The following is a 13,297-nucleotide window of genomic DNA, read 5'->3' as shown; positions in this document are numbered from 1 at the left end:
AGAAGATGTTCGCCATTCTGTAGTAATTTTAACCATTATTCCAACCAAATTTCAGCTCTTACCAGAAATAAATGGTTGCCGAAAAATTCTATTATAAGTTGACAACAGTTGCCATCCATAATTCAAATTTGGCAACGCCACTAAACTATGGTTACCATCCTTAATCGACCCATAATTTTAATTTTCTGAATCCATATCCTCATTGAGGTGTCTGTAATTTAATGTTAAGGGAACCCCCCGATACTCTGTTCCATTAAGTCTTCGTGGAGGACGAAAATGGGTTTGCGGAAAATATTTGAAATACCATGTTATGCAATGGCCTCCTCATAACGTCCATCAATTTTGAATGTGGGTCCATGTTTCAACATATCCCCTATGGAAGCTATTTTGAATGTTTTAGCCACATTTTAGCCACATTTGTCTAACGAAGTTGCAGCAATTTTGCACACCGGTTATAAAATTGTGAAACAATTCTGTGCACAAAGAAGTCCCCATATTATCCCATCCCATTTGAGATGGCTTGTTTTCCGGGTTTTGGTTGGTAAAAAAATGTCTGCTGAACATTTTTATACCCTCCACCATGGTATGGAGGGTATATTAATTTTGTTTTTTCCGTTTGTAACTCATCGAAATAATCATTTCCGACCATATAAAGTATATATATATATATATATATTCTTGATCAGCGTAAAATGACGATATAGCCATGTCCGTCTGTCTGTCTGTTGTAATCACTCTAGCGTCTAAACGAATGGATATAGATCGCCATAGATAGAGTCATCTTTTGTCTGCAGGTAGATGGGCTTTATCGGTCCACGTTTAGGCATAGCTTCCATAAGGGTACCCCCCAATTTTCGGTATTTTGTGGTTCTTGAGCGAGTTTTTCAACTGAATTTGGTATATTGAGTTCTTATTGGGTAGCAAATCTCTATAAATCTTATAAATATGTGTCCATGTCTTCGGATAGCCCCCATATAAGGTTACCCTCAATTTTGCGGTATTTTGGGGGGTTTGATCGCATTTTTCTACCGAATTCGCTGAAATTCAGTACATTGGGTTCTTATTGGGTACCAAATTTCTCCACTAAAATTATAAATATAGGTCAATTTTTTTGGGTAGTCCCCATACAACCCCCTTTTTATACCCTTCACCACACTGTGGTACAGGGTATTATGTCTTTGTGCATATGTTTGTAACAGGCAAAAGGAAACGAGATAGACACATGGTTCCTTTTGAGAATATGCATAGAATCACTTTCTAAGTCGATTTATGCATGTCCGTCCGTCCGTCCGTCTGTCCATGTATTTTTGTGAGCAAAGTACAGGTCGCATTTATGATCCGAATTGGATGAAATTTAGCACATCTCATTTGTTTGGCCCAAGGACGAACCCTATTGAAATTGTGAAAAATCGGTTCAGATTTAGATATAGCTCCCATATATATATTTAACCGATTTAATGTAAACGGTCCCTATATATCTTTCAATTTGCACGAAATTTGGTACAGGCTAATCATTTAGGTCTAGAATGATGTCTGCCAAGTTTCGTGAAAATCGGTCAAGATTTAGATATAGCTCCCATATATAGTTTCGTCCGATTTCATGTAAATGGTGCCCCAAAGTCCCTATATATCTTTCGATTTGCACGAAATTTGGCATAACGTATTGAATTAAGCCTAGAGTGATGTCTGCCAAGTTTCGAGAATATCGGTCCAGATTTAGATATAGCTCCCATATATAGTTTCGCCCGATTTCATGTAAATGGTGCACCAAAATCCCTATATATCTTTCGATTTGCACGAAATTCGGCATAACGTACTGACTTGAGTCTAGAATGATGTCTGCCAAGTTTCGAGAAAATCGGTCCAGATTTAGATATAGGTCCCATATATAGTTTCGTCCGATTTTATGTAAATGGTGCACCAAAGTCCCTATATATCCATAGATTTGCAGGAAATTTTGCATAACGTACTGAATTGAGTCTAGAGTGATGTCTGCCAAGTTTCGAGAAAATCGGTCCTTATTTAGATATAGCTCCCATATATAGGTTCGTCCGATTTTATGTAAATGGTGCACCAACGTCCCTATATATCCTTCGATTTTCAGGAAATTTGGCATAACGTACTGAATTCAGCCTAGAGTGATGTCTGCTAAGTTTTGAGAAAATCGGTCCTGATTTAGATAAAGCTCCCATATATAGTTTCGTCCGATTTCATGTAAATGGTGCACCAAAGTCCCTATATATCCTTCGATTTGCACGAAATTTGGCATAACGTACTGAATTGAGCCTAGAGTGATGTCTGCCTTATAGATTGATTTTAAGTAATTTACGCACCTGTGACAAGTGTGTTTGAAATCGCTTAATATTTGGATAGAGCTTCCATATATATTTTCGCCCGATTTCAAGTAAATTGGGCATCAAACTCCTCATGTTAGTCAGATTGACATCAAATTTTGCACAACGTACAAAATTGAGCATATAATTATGTAGTTGCGTTTTCTAGAAGTACAGACATAGCCCAACGGATGACCTATTTATATTTGTTTGAAGTCGATTTACATACCTTTGTCCCATTGTAACTAACGAATGACATGATTATGGATAGATCTAGGTAGATTCACATTTAGATAAATATATCACATATTTTATTTCATCCAATTTCATGTTAATAGTCCTGTTTAATATACCCATAGTGGCGAAGGGTATCATATAGTCGGCCCGTCCGACTTTACTACTTTCCTTACTGGTATATAATAATATAGTTATCTGATTTGTTCCGTGTGTTGGGGTTGGGTAGTCGTTACGGGGAATAGTCAATTTTAGCCATCTGTTTTAAGCATTCCGCCTTCTAAAGATATTGTGATAAAAAACCTAAATATGACGATAATGAAATATATCGGCAGACATTTAGGCATCTCCTCAATATAGTGATAACTCCTGAAGGAAAGAATTGAGATAAACAATTAAAATATTGGGTTCAAAATTGGTATATACCGGCCATTAACTAGGTATAGCCCTCATATAATGATATCCCCAAATATTCACTATTTCCTACACTATGTAATCAATATTTGTCCCCCTTTAGGCATGCATACCCTCATATAACTATGTAATCTAAATTACAGTAGTTTGAGGATTTTATACTCTACCATGCGTCCAGTCCACTTTTTGGATCTTACAGATTTTAGAAAAAATCCTCAATAAAAATTGCTGAAGTGTGTATTTGATGTACATAATGGTTTACATAAATCGGTTGTAGAATTATCGGTATATGCCAACTTTTTGGTATGTTCCCTATATTTTCATTGCATGTATCTGTCAGTATAACTATGGTGGAGGGTATCCAATGTTCGGCCCGGCCGAACTTAACGCTTTTTCACTTGTTTTATAAAAACAACAAACTGGGATTCGGGTGACTTTTTTGCAAAAACAAAATACAAATGGTATCCCAAATAAACCGCCAACACTACTGAAATATATTTATGATATATATTTTTTTAAAGACATTATAATTTTAAAGGACAGACAATAGGAATTCGCCGCATTTCCAATCGAAGTGTTCAGAAGTGTCGCTGTAATTTTGCATTCTGGTTCATAGTGGGTGTTTTCGGTAATTTTAAAGTGTTAGGCACTGCATGTAGGCAATCCAAGTTTTTAGAGGTTGGAGGAACAACATGTTCTTATAAAAATTCTTTATATCCATCTGTCCTGATATCTCTCCATGTTTTGACATATAGAGTCCCGCCCTCTTTTTTGAATGTTGAGTCCTTAAGCTGCACTTTTAACCCAAGTGACTGTAATTTGTCTATTATATATTTTAGACACGATACAAGCCACAGTTAAGGGACATATAGAGTCCCGCCCTCTTTTTTGAATGTTGAGTCCTTAAGCTGCACTTTTAACCCAAGTGACTGTAATTTGTCTATTATATATTTTAGACACGATACAAGCCACAGTTAAGGGACAAGTTTCACAAAATGTTTCATGTTGGAGTGATTCTGGCCAGAGAAGACCCATATTATTTTTGGAAATGATCCTTTAATACTTAGGGATGAAATGGACCAAATACTTAATTCTGGTCGATCCAAAAACCGCAATTGTGAACCGAATATCACGCAATGGAGAATGTGATCGGGCTTGTTTTGATAAAGATCGGTGAATATTAGCGTGCCAAATGGATCCTGACTGTGGCGTATATAATTACCCCGGAAGGACATAGATCGAATAAGAGGAGTAGTTGACCTATAAATTTATACTAATTTTTACTGCTCTATCTACTCGAAAGTGGGAGTTACACATTAATATTTACAGGAGTCTACCTATGTTGATATTGTTTACTAGAGGGCGGAAATGTTGCACTGATGTCCAGGAAATTTTCCCGAAGGTTCCAGTTATGGTCAAGGACAACGTATGATGATCAGATATTATGTGGGGGATGAAATGCACCGACAACTTTATTTTTATCTGGTTCCCCAGTCGCTCGTATCTCCACAATTATAAGCCGAACATGACAAATTTTCCATCGGGAAGGTGATCTAACCAATTAATTAAAATTAATTATCAGTTAATATTGAGCGGATCAAATGAACCTAGACTTTTGTCTGTTATATACCACAAATATTATGGGAATTTAAATATTATGGGAAGACGTGATACGAAAAATATGCCAGAGTAAGAATGTGTCAAGAGTGTGTAAATAAAGTTTATGTTTTCACTAATCCAGACCATGAACTCGAATTTGTGCCACAGTGTTATAGCAATTTTTAACAATATCATTTAGTTGAAGCATGTCGGACTAGGCGACATTGTTATTTATTTAATGGCTATTTTTTACAAACTCCCTTCCGGTCTCTTTTTTTTAAGAGAATTTTGTGAAAGCCTTGATTTTCAAAAAAAAATTATATTTTTGGGCACTTGATTATTGGAAAATGTTTTTACCCAAGGCCTTGATTTATTTAGACAATTTAACTTTTAAAGCCTAGAATTTTAAAGGTAATTTAAAACCTACAGTTCTTCAAAACATAGATTTTGTAAAGAATCGTTTTTCAATACCAGCACCTTAATGAAGGTAATATTTTTGAGGTTATATTTTCTTAATCCCAGATTTTTTCAAGGACTAACAAATTTAGATTTTTTAGAATTTTTACAGCTTTATCCGTCTCTTATTGAAGCCTAATTTTAAAGGACATCATTAATGTCCATTATTATCGTAATATTCTAAAATAAATATGTTTTTCTTTTCTTCCAGAAAACTCAACAGCAACTACAAAAACAATTTTTTTCACAAAGTACTCCCAGAAATAAAACTTAAAAATATTTTCCAACAAAAAAAAAAAAAAAAATGTCGAAAGCCTCCCAAAAAATGCAATTCCTTCATACATTTTAAAACATGTGTTTGTGTGCGTGAAATCCATGTTAAACACATAAGAAAGTGAGTAGCGTGCCCATTGTAATTTGCATTACGGAAGTGTTGCGAAATTATTCAAAGGACTATTTGAAGGAAAGGCACAGGGAAAAGGAAGAAGTGAATTACAAACCAATAAAAACTGCAACAATTACTACAACAGCTGCAACAACTACAATAACAACGAAAAGTGCAACAACATCGCGCAACAACACAATGAACAAAAAGAACATTACCATTATTACGGCCGCAAACGGACGCCGCAACATGTCGTTTGGATTTCTACATTTTATTGTCGTCGTCATTATCAGCTGCATAATTCTACTATCAAGCGTTTCGGTAACGGCAACCCCCGAAATTCCATCAAAAGGTAAGTTTGGTGTTTTTTTTTTTTTTTTTTTTTTGTCTTTCATTAGTTGCTCCATTGATGCAATATTTTATAATAATTCAGAGATTTCAGGAAATTCTATGCGGATTAAACCCAAAAATTGAGGAATGAATATTGATTTAAATTTTTTTCGTCTGTAAAATTTTGAGCCTCTATTGGATATTTGAATAACTATATCCTATATTTGGATTCAGTTTTGTTTATGGTGCAAATGCGGGATTTAAAGCTCCTTGGATTTCCCTTTTATTACAGCTTCCCAATATGTTAAATCGAATTTAATTTCCAACTTTTATATTACATTTAAAACGTTTCGAGATATATTAACAGTCCTTAAATATTTCCCCATTGAAGAAAAACTGTGATTTTTCCCTTTATAAAATATTCATGTAATGTAACGAATCACCACTTTGTTTTCCACGAGTAACACAATTTAATCTCTTCTCGTTTACGAATCCATTGGGAGTTCAAACATAACACAACAAAAAAATCGAAATCACTTCGTACCGAAAATTCATATGTGTTAGTCCCAGGACAAACATTTCTTTTGACAGCCCAAGATGTTAACATAAGTTTTTCAATATGTGTCAGTGGGGAGACAAACCAAAAAGAAGGCAAGGAGAACAAATATTGAATACAATATTTATAAAATAAAAATAAATTTTTATGTGATTCTCCTTAGAAATTTAAGAATAATTTGAAAGGACTACAGAAGCGTAGATTTTTGAAAAGTAAAAAAAAATCTTGACATTGATGGTCATTGGAAAAAACTACGCTTTGAGTATCTTTGGAAAAAATGTTTTTAAAAAATCATAAAAAATCTACGCTTTGATGGTCTTTGGAAAAAAATATTTTTATTAAATCTTCGTCTTTATGGTCTTTGGAAAATATATTTTTTAATCACTCAAGCCTCTAAACGAAATGAGATAAATCGCCAAATCGTCTGCAGGCAGGTCAAGTTCGAAGATGGGATATATCGGTCCACGTTTAGGCATAGCTCCCATATATGGGTACCCCCAAATTTACAGTATTTTGGGGTTCTTGAGTGCATTTTTGAACCGAATTCGGTACATTGTGTTCTCACTGGGTACCAAATTTCTCCACTAAATATTATAAATACTTTTCTGGTAGCTCCCATATAAGGTTACCCCCCCAATTTTCGATGTTCAAGTTTTTCAACTGAATTCTCTGAAATTTGGTACATTGGGTTCTTATTGGGTTAGTATTTTGAGTTCTTAATAGGTACCAAATCTCTCCACAAAAATTATAAATATAGGTCAATTTTTTCGGTTAGCCCCCATATAAGGGTACCCCCAATCTTCGGTATTTTGGGGTTCTTGAGCGCGTTTTCAACCGAATTCGCTGTAATTTGGTGTTTTGTAGTCGTATATGGTAACAAATCTCTCTACCAAAAACTACTAATATTCGCCCCCTTTTTGGGGTAGTCCCCATATAACCCCCTTTTATTATATTAAATAGTTATCTGATTTGTTACGCGTTTTGAGTTTGATTCTAAGACTCTATTGTAATCATTTCACCTGCGGAGGATAGCGAGATAAAAAATTAGAACGTAAGGTTCGATAATGAGCTATAGCCGCATTTAGACCTAGCCCCTGTATGGAGGTTTCAGACGGAGTGGACCGATATTCCCCATCTTCGAATTTGAATTATCTATTAAAAATTTCTGAAATTTGTATTATGGTTTACATAATCCGTTTTTAGACATGTCGGTATAGGTCCACTTTTTGGTATGTTCCCTTTATTTTGATTTCTAGTACCTGTCAGTATATCTATGGTGGAGGATATCCACATTTCGGCCCGGCCGAGCTTAACGCTTTCTCACTTGCTTACTTTTTTTAAATACATCAAACAAAACACGAAACCCCAGCATATTTGTATTCGGACTTATTTACCAACAACAGAAAAGATAAATTGGCAAACAAGCATCACCAAAAAATTATCTATAATAAAAACAAAAAAGTTGAAAAAACGACACGAAACAAATTCGATACATAACAGATGTATTACCGGAGGGTAATAAAAACAATATTGCCAAACAATAATAATATTTATTTGTAATATAACAAGTGGGGGCGAAAAATTGTAGCCATATCGGTGATTTTTCTGTTTGTGTGTGTTTGTTGTACATACATATATAATCTGTATGTCAATGTGACAAAAAAAAACGAAAAAGTAATATCGATGTCAATATGATATTTAAAGTTTTTGTCGTACGAATTTGTTGTGAATTGCGGGAATGGTTTGGTGGTGATAACTAAATAAGAGGTTAAACGTTGTATGTGTGGGTGTACGAGTATATATGAGGGTTATATTTGCAAATATTTTTATATATAGAAACCAGTAAGGGAAGTAGTAAAGTCGGACGGGGCTGACTATATGATACCCTTCACCACTGTGGGTATATTCAACATTCTAGACCTAATTCATTACGCTATGCCAAATTTCGTGCAAATTGAAAGATATATAGGGTCTTTGGTACACCATTTACATAAAATCGGACGAAAATATATATGGGAGCTATATTTAAATCTGAAACGATTTCAATAGAGTTCGTCCTTGGGCCAAACAAATGAGCTGTGCCAAATTTCATCCAATTAGGATCATAAATGCGACCTGCAGTTTGTTTGCAATTTAACATGGCCAGACAGACGGACATGCATAAATCGACTAAAAAAATGATTGTATGCATATTCTCAAAAGGAACAATATTCTCCATTTGCCTATTACAAACATATGCCCAAGACATAATACATTGTACAACAGTATTGTGAAGGGTATAAATATCATTGTTTAGGTATCCGTGGCAAACGATAAAAATTAATCAATTCCACAGCGTTCTAATGAATTGGCCAATGCCATTTTATAACAAAAATATAAATAGGACACAAATTCAAATCATTTTAGGCTACGTTACTTCCCAAATTCTTATTGGAAACCAATTTATCAAATATAGAGGACCAAAACCGATAAATATTTTCGAACTACGTTTTAACCTATGAGCTGGTCGGTTTCGCCCTGTGACGAAGTGTTATTAGTATTATGTGTGTTTGTGAGATTTTTCACGAGGCAGTAACTTTTGACAGGATACTAAATTTAGGTTTTCGCAATATCCGCAGGGTTGTTCTATCAACGATACCCTTCATGATGAAAAGGTAAAGAGATTTCTGAACCTTTAAAAATTACCATCAGTCAATAATGGTCTCTTTGATCATAAGTTGGTCTTAGGACCCCAGACGGAAATATAGGTCTACTCGTGTCCCATATTCTCAGTATTTATTTGTGCGGGATTTACCGATATCAAACCTTTCTAGTGCCAGCTATTCATGCAACATTGATTGTAAGCTACTGATAACATGGTATGTCACAAGGTTATCTTGGATATTCAGCTCAAGCACGGCATCAATGTTCTGTGGCACAACAGCCGTTTTCGAACGAGTGAGGAATGATCTGCGCTCGTATCGGGGCACAAGTCTTTTTCTTGTTCTTGGGAAAGTGCTGGAGAGGATTATGGTGGAATGGCTTAAGGAATGCTAAAGTCAAGGTGTTTGCTTGCCAGTGTGTTGCAGTTTTTCAACAAATGCTTACACGTGCTATTCAGTGCAAGCTTAATTGCGGTTTTCAGTTGAATGAAGATGATTGGCTCAGGTCTTCTGATCTGGTGGATGGGCATAGTAGGCGGTACAGCATTATCTTTCGTAAGTGTGTTTCGATATGTAAAGTATTAGATTAGATGATTGGACGGACAGTGACAAAGGAATGGTGATGTACGAATTTATCGTGTCGCTACGTTTGTACTTGTTAGTCTTAAGTACTGTTTTTTTTTTTATTGACGGGACATGGTTATTTAAATGTCTGTCTAGCAAGCAACACGTTATGTTGCCGTACCGACCATATCCTCGTCTACTCATGTATGTGATCCATACTTGACATCCAATTTGGGCAGCAGAGCTGAAGACTGAGCGACTGACGACCTTGTATGTTGCTGCAATGGTTTCTTTGTCATTTCCCCAAGAGGAACCTGGACTTTCCCCTTTATTGTATGATGCGTGTTTGGTAGATTTCAATAAATTGTCGAACACAACTTCCAAAATCTTGGGGTGTTGGACAGACGGAATTCTTCAAAATTCTCAACTCACGCGTTCAAAAGGTGAAAAGGTGGTCGTAGATTTTGACGGTGATATAATAAGGTTTCTTTCCTGCATGAATGTAGCGATGGAGGTTAGATAGGTCTTAAATTTTTCACTAATTTCATCATTGTCTACTCAAGAAGACATGATGATATGATGATTTTTTGGCATCAGAGTATTGGGCGTCATTGAAGCTTATGACAATGTTATCCTTGTTTTTGTGTGGGCATGATAGACCATAAAAGTATTGTAGACCAAAGTTTGTGAGAGCCAGCGTCACATTTGTTGAGACGGTGGATCAATTTTTCCCGACTGTGCCGGTTTACCAGAGTATTGATCTCTTCCGTCAAGTATCCAATCCTTGGGTCATCCGGACGGTTTTGCCTTAAGGGAATAACCGGGTCTACACTGGAATTCTTCTTGACTTATTCGTAAAGCCATGTCAGTTGTTTTTGTTTACGAATATGAGTATATCAGGCTCCATAAAGTTCTTTGACCCCGGAGACATCGCGGGTTTGTGATTTCACCACTCACCATGGGGAGAGTTTGTCTTCAGTATGGTAATGGAGTGTTGGTGGCCGCAATACCTCTTCGCAATGTAGGTCTATGCATTAACATATGTAGCTCGTCTATACTGGTATCACCTATATTAGGTATTTTTCCCAATCAAAGAGCCTGTAATTGAAGAAAATTTTCAATAATAATTCATATGTCCTGGTATTTTAACGTTGCTTTAGCTTTATCATCAGATCGAAGTGATTATAGATTAGGCTTCGGTTTCTCAGATTAGATTAGTGATTCGGATTCTCATAGAGGAACAATAGAATAAAAGTTTAATTTTATGTACATTCTTTTCATTTCCTATCCATTTTCAGACCCGCCCCTTCAACATTCCTTAGAATGTTCTAGTCGAATAGTTTTTAGCGAAATTACTGTAATTAGGCATATGAGAGTATCAAAGTATAAAATACCCTCTCGAAGAAATTTTTTAGAATTTTTTGAAAATGTGGCATTTGCACATAGCTCCAATATAATTGTAGCTTGTAGCTTTGTATGTTTTTAGGTATAGTTAGGACTTAAGGCATTGAAGGTGTGCAATATCGATCCAAAAAATAGCTGCCAATATGAATGCTACACTCACTGCTCAATTTTGTATTTGTATAATTTTTAGTTAACAAAATACGATAAATGATATTCCGTAGTCAAATTTTTATTTAACACAATATCTTAAAACAAAACTTCGATAATACATATGTTCCGGATTGTCCTACATCTTTCATCTCATTCACTTTAAATGGGCAATGTAAAGACCAAACCTCCACATGCTATAAATAAAAGAAACGATTAAAAATCATTTCTAATCCTTCAAATCCTCTATCATTCACATACCTATGATCACCAGCGTTATAATGGCAAATATACCATTGCAATATGGCTCCAGCATGGCTGCGATTAAATTCGAGGCCACAATAATGCCCACACGACCCATTGTTAGGCCAAGACTTACAGTTTTGCCCCTATAAATAGAAATAATTTTTAAATTAAAAAAAAAAATAATTCCATGATAATATTCTTTTTTTTTCTTTACTTCAAATGCGTTGGCACCAAATCCACCAGGGCGCCACACATGATCGACATCGAAAGACCCGGCAGTAGAATATATAAACAAAACAGCACCAGCAATCCGGTGGTATTTGTTACCACATGTAGAAGAAGACCACAGACGGCACCCACAGCCAATGCCGCGAGGAGTACATTTTTTCTACCCAGAGGATTGAGTAGGGCACCCTGTATCGAAAAGCCCACAAAGAAGGCCAAACCCACAACAATGTTGTCCACATAGGTTTTCGTGGCTATGGTGTCATCACAGGCCTAAACAAGAGGAATTTTTATTTATTTTTTCTTCAAATAGTTTGTGGATCGATAACTCACCGTCTCCCCAATATTTGTGGCATCCATGGCGGCCATATGATCCCTGGCATATGAGTCCTCCAACTTCGCACATATTGTAGAGCTGACATTCTGTGCCCCACCCGCCGACCTATTTACAATTTCCGGAAACCAAATTTGCATACCATTCGATGAGAATAACATACCAAACATAGCACAAACCGCCAGGATAACATTGATACCATGGGGTTTATGGAACAACGGCAGAGTGGCCTTCCAAATATTCGATATAAAACTACAACCTCCTGTGCCTGAGACCAAAGCCGCATCTGAGATTTCCTCAGGTTTCAGTACAACATTTGGAGTCTTCAATACCATTTCCAAATCTAAACCTGTATTTAATTTCGAGACATAATTCAATGCCTTTACCGCTTCAACATGCCTACCCTGGGCCATTAAAAACAAAGGACTTTCCGGAAATACCACCAACATTAGAGCAGCAATAAATCCCGGCAACATACTTAACAATATAATTAAACGCCATGGGCGAAATGTCAGACTGGAGGATATTTCCCATGACCAGTCGGCAGACAATACCCACCATGAAATTGCTGAAATAAATAAAATTTTGGGAGAAAAGAGAGAGAGGAATGGGAAAGAGGGGAAATGGTCACATACCAATAAAATTTATTAAATTCCTTTTTGTTTTTTTTTTGTTTTTGGTTATTCTTTATGCTTCTTCTTTTTTACTTACCGGGCACATAAATGGCCGTTACGCTTACAAACATTGTGGAATAATTTATGGCCACTGCTCGATATTTGTTACTGGTAAATTCACCCAAGTAGGGATACAGCCCAGAGGACACACCACCCAAACTATAAAAAAGTGAGAGATAATAAATTATTTTTCCTGTGTCCTTTTTTCGGATATTTTCTTCCTTTGTGACATGCAAACGGAATTTATCTCTGTCACTTACCTGATGCCCATAAGGAAATTTACAAAATTAAATACCCATATGTTGGAGACAAACATCGATATTAATTGGAGTACGTTTGTTATGAACATGGCCCACATTAGGACCGTTCGGCGTCCTAAAATATCACAGACATAACCGCAAAGATATGTGGAGAGGACAATTCCTATAATGGAAATTAACAAAAAATAAAATTATACGCATTTGTAAGACCCCTAAAAAATAATTAAAAACACTACACCTTTGTAGGATCTGAAAAAAAATTATTTCAAAACACTACGCCTTTGTAAGACCCTGAAAAATGTATTTAAAACATCTACGCCTTTGTTAGACCCCTGGAAAAAAATATTTAAAAATCTACGCCTTTTTAAAAATATTTTTCGGAACAGCGATCAGTATTCTTTATAATATCTTTGATTTTTATTTTTAATTCATTTATTTAAAAATAATAGCACCGTAAGACCATTAAAATTCATTTCAAAACCGTTTCATAACCG

The 13,297-nt window shown here is 35.7% G+C and overlaps 1 protein-coding gene across 1 annotated transcript; it reads right to left on the bottom strand.

Moving 5' to 3' along the window:
• Nucleotides 1-11,226: 11,226 nt before the first annotated feature.
• On the bottom strand, nt 11,227-12,966 carry LOC133321164 (synaptic vesicle glycoprotein 2A-like; the record flags this gene model as incomplete). The annotated part of the gene is made up of 6 exons (XM_061530256.1): nt 11,227-11,261; nt 11,326-11,453; nt 11,525-11,808; nt 11,869-12,437; nt 12,581-12,702; nt 12,804-12,966. Coding segments are annotated over 6 exons (1,301 nt in total), but the record flags the coding sequence as incomplete, so codon positions are not given.
• Nucleotides 12,967-13,297: the final 331 nt, after the last annotated feature.

The sequence above is a fragment of the Musca vetustissima genome, unplaced genomic scaffold (genome assembly GCF_032173495.1).
Source record: "Musca vetustissima isolate MV318-11 ecotype Yass unplaced genomic scaffold, APGP_CSIRO_Mvet_v1 utg621728, whole genome shotgun sequence".
Lineage (NCBI taxonomy): Eukaryota > Metazoa > Arthropoda > Insecta > Diptera > Muscidae > Musca > Musca vetustissima.
The sequence above is the reverse complement of the archived record's forward strand: the minus strand, read 5'-3'. Positions and strand labels throughout refer to the sequence as shown.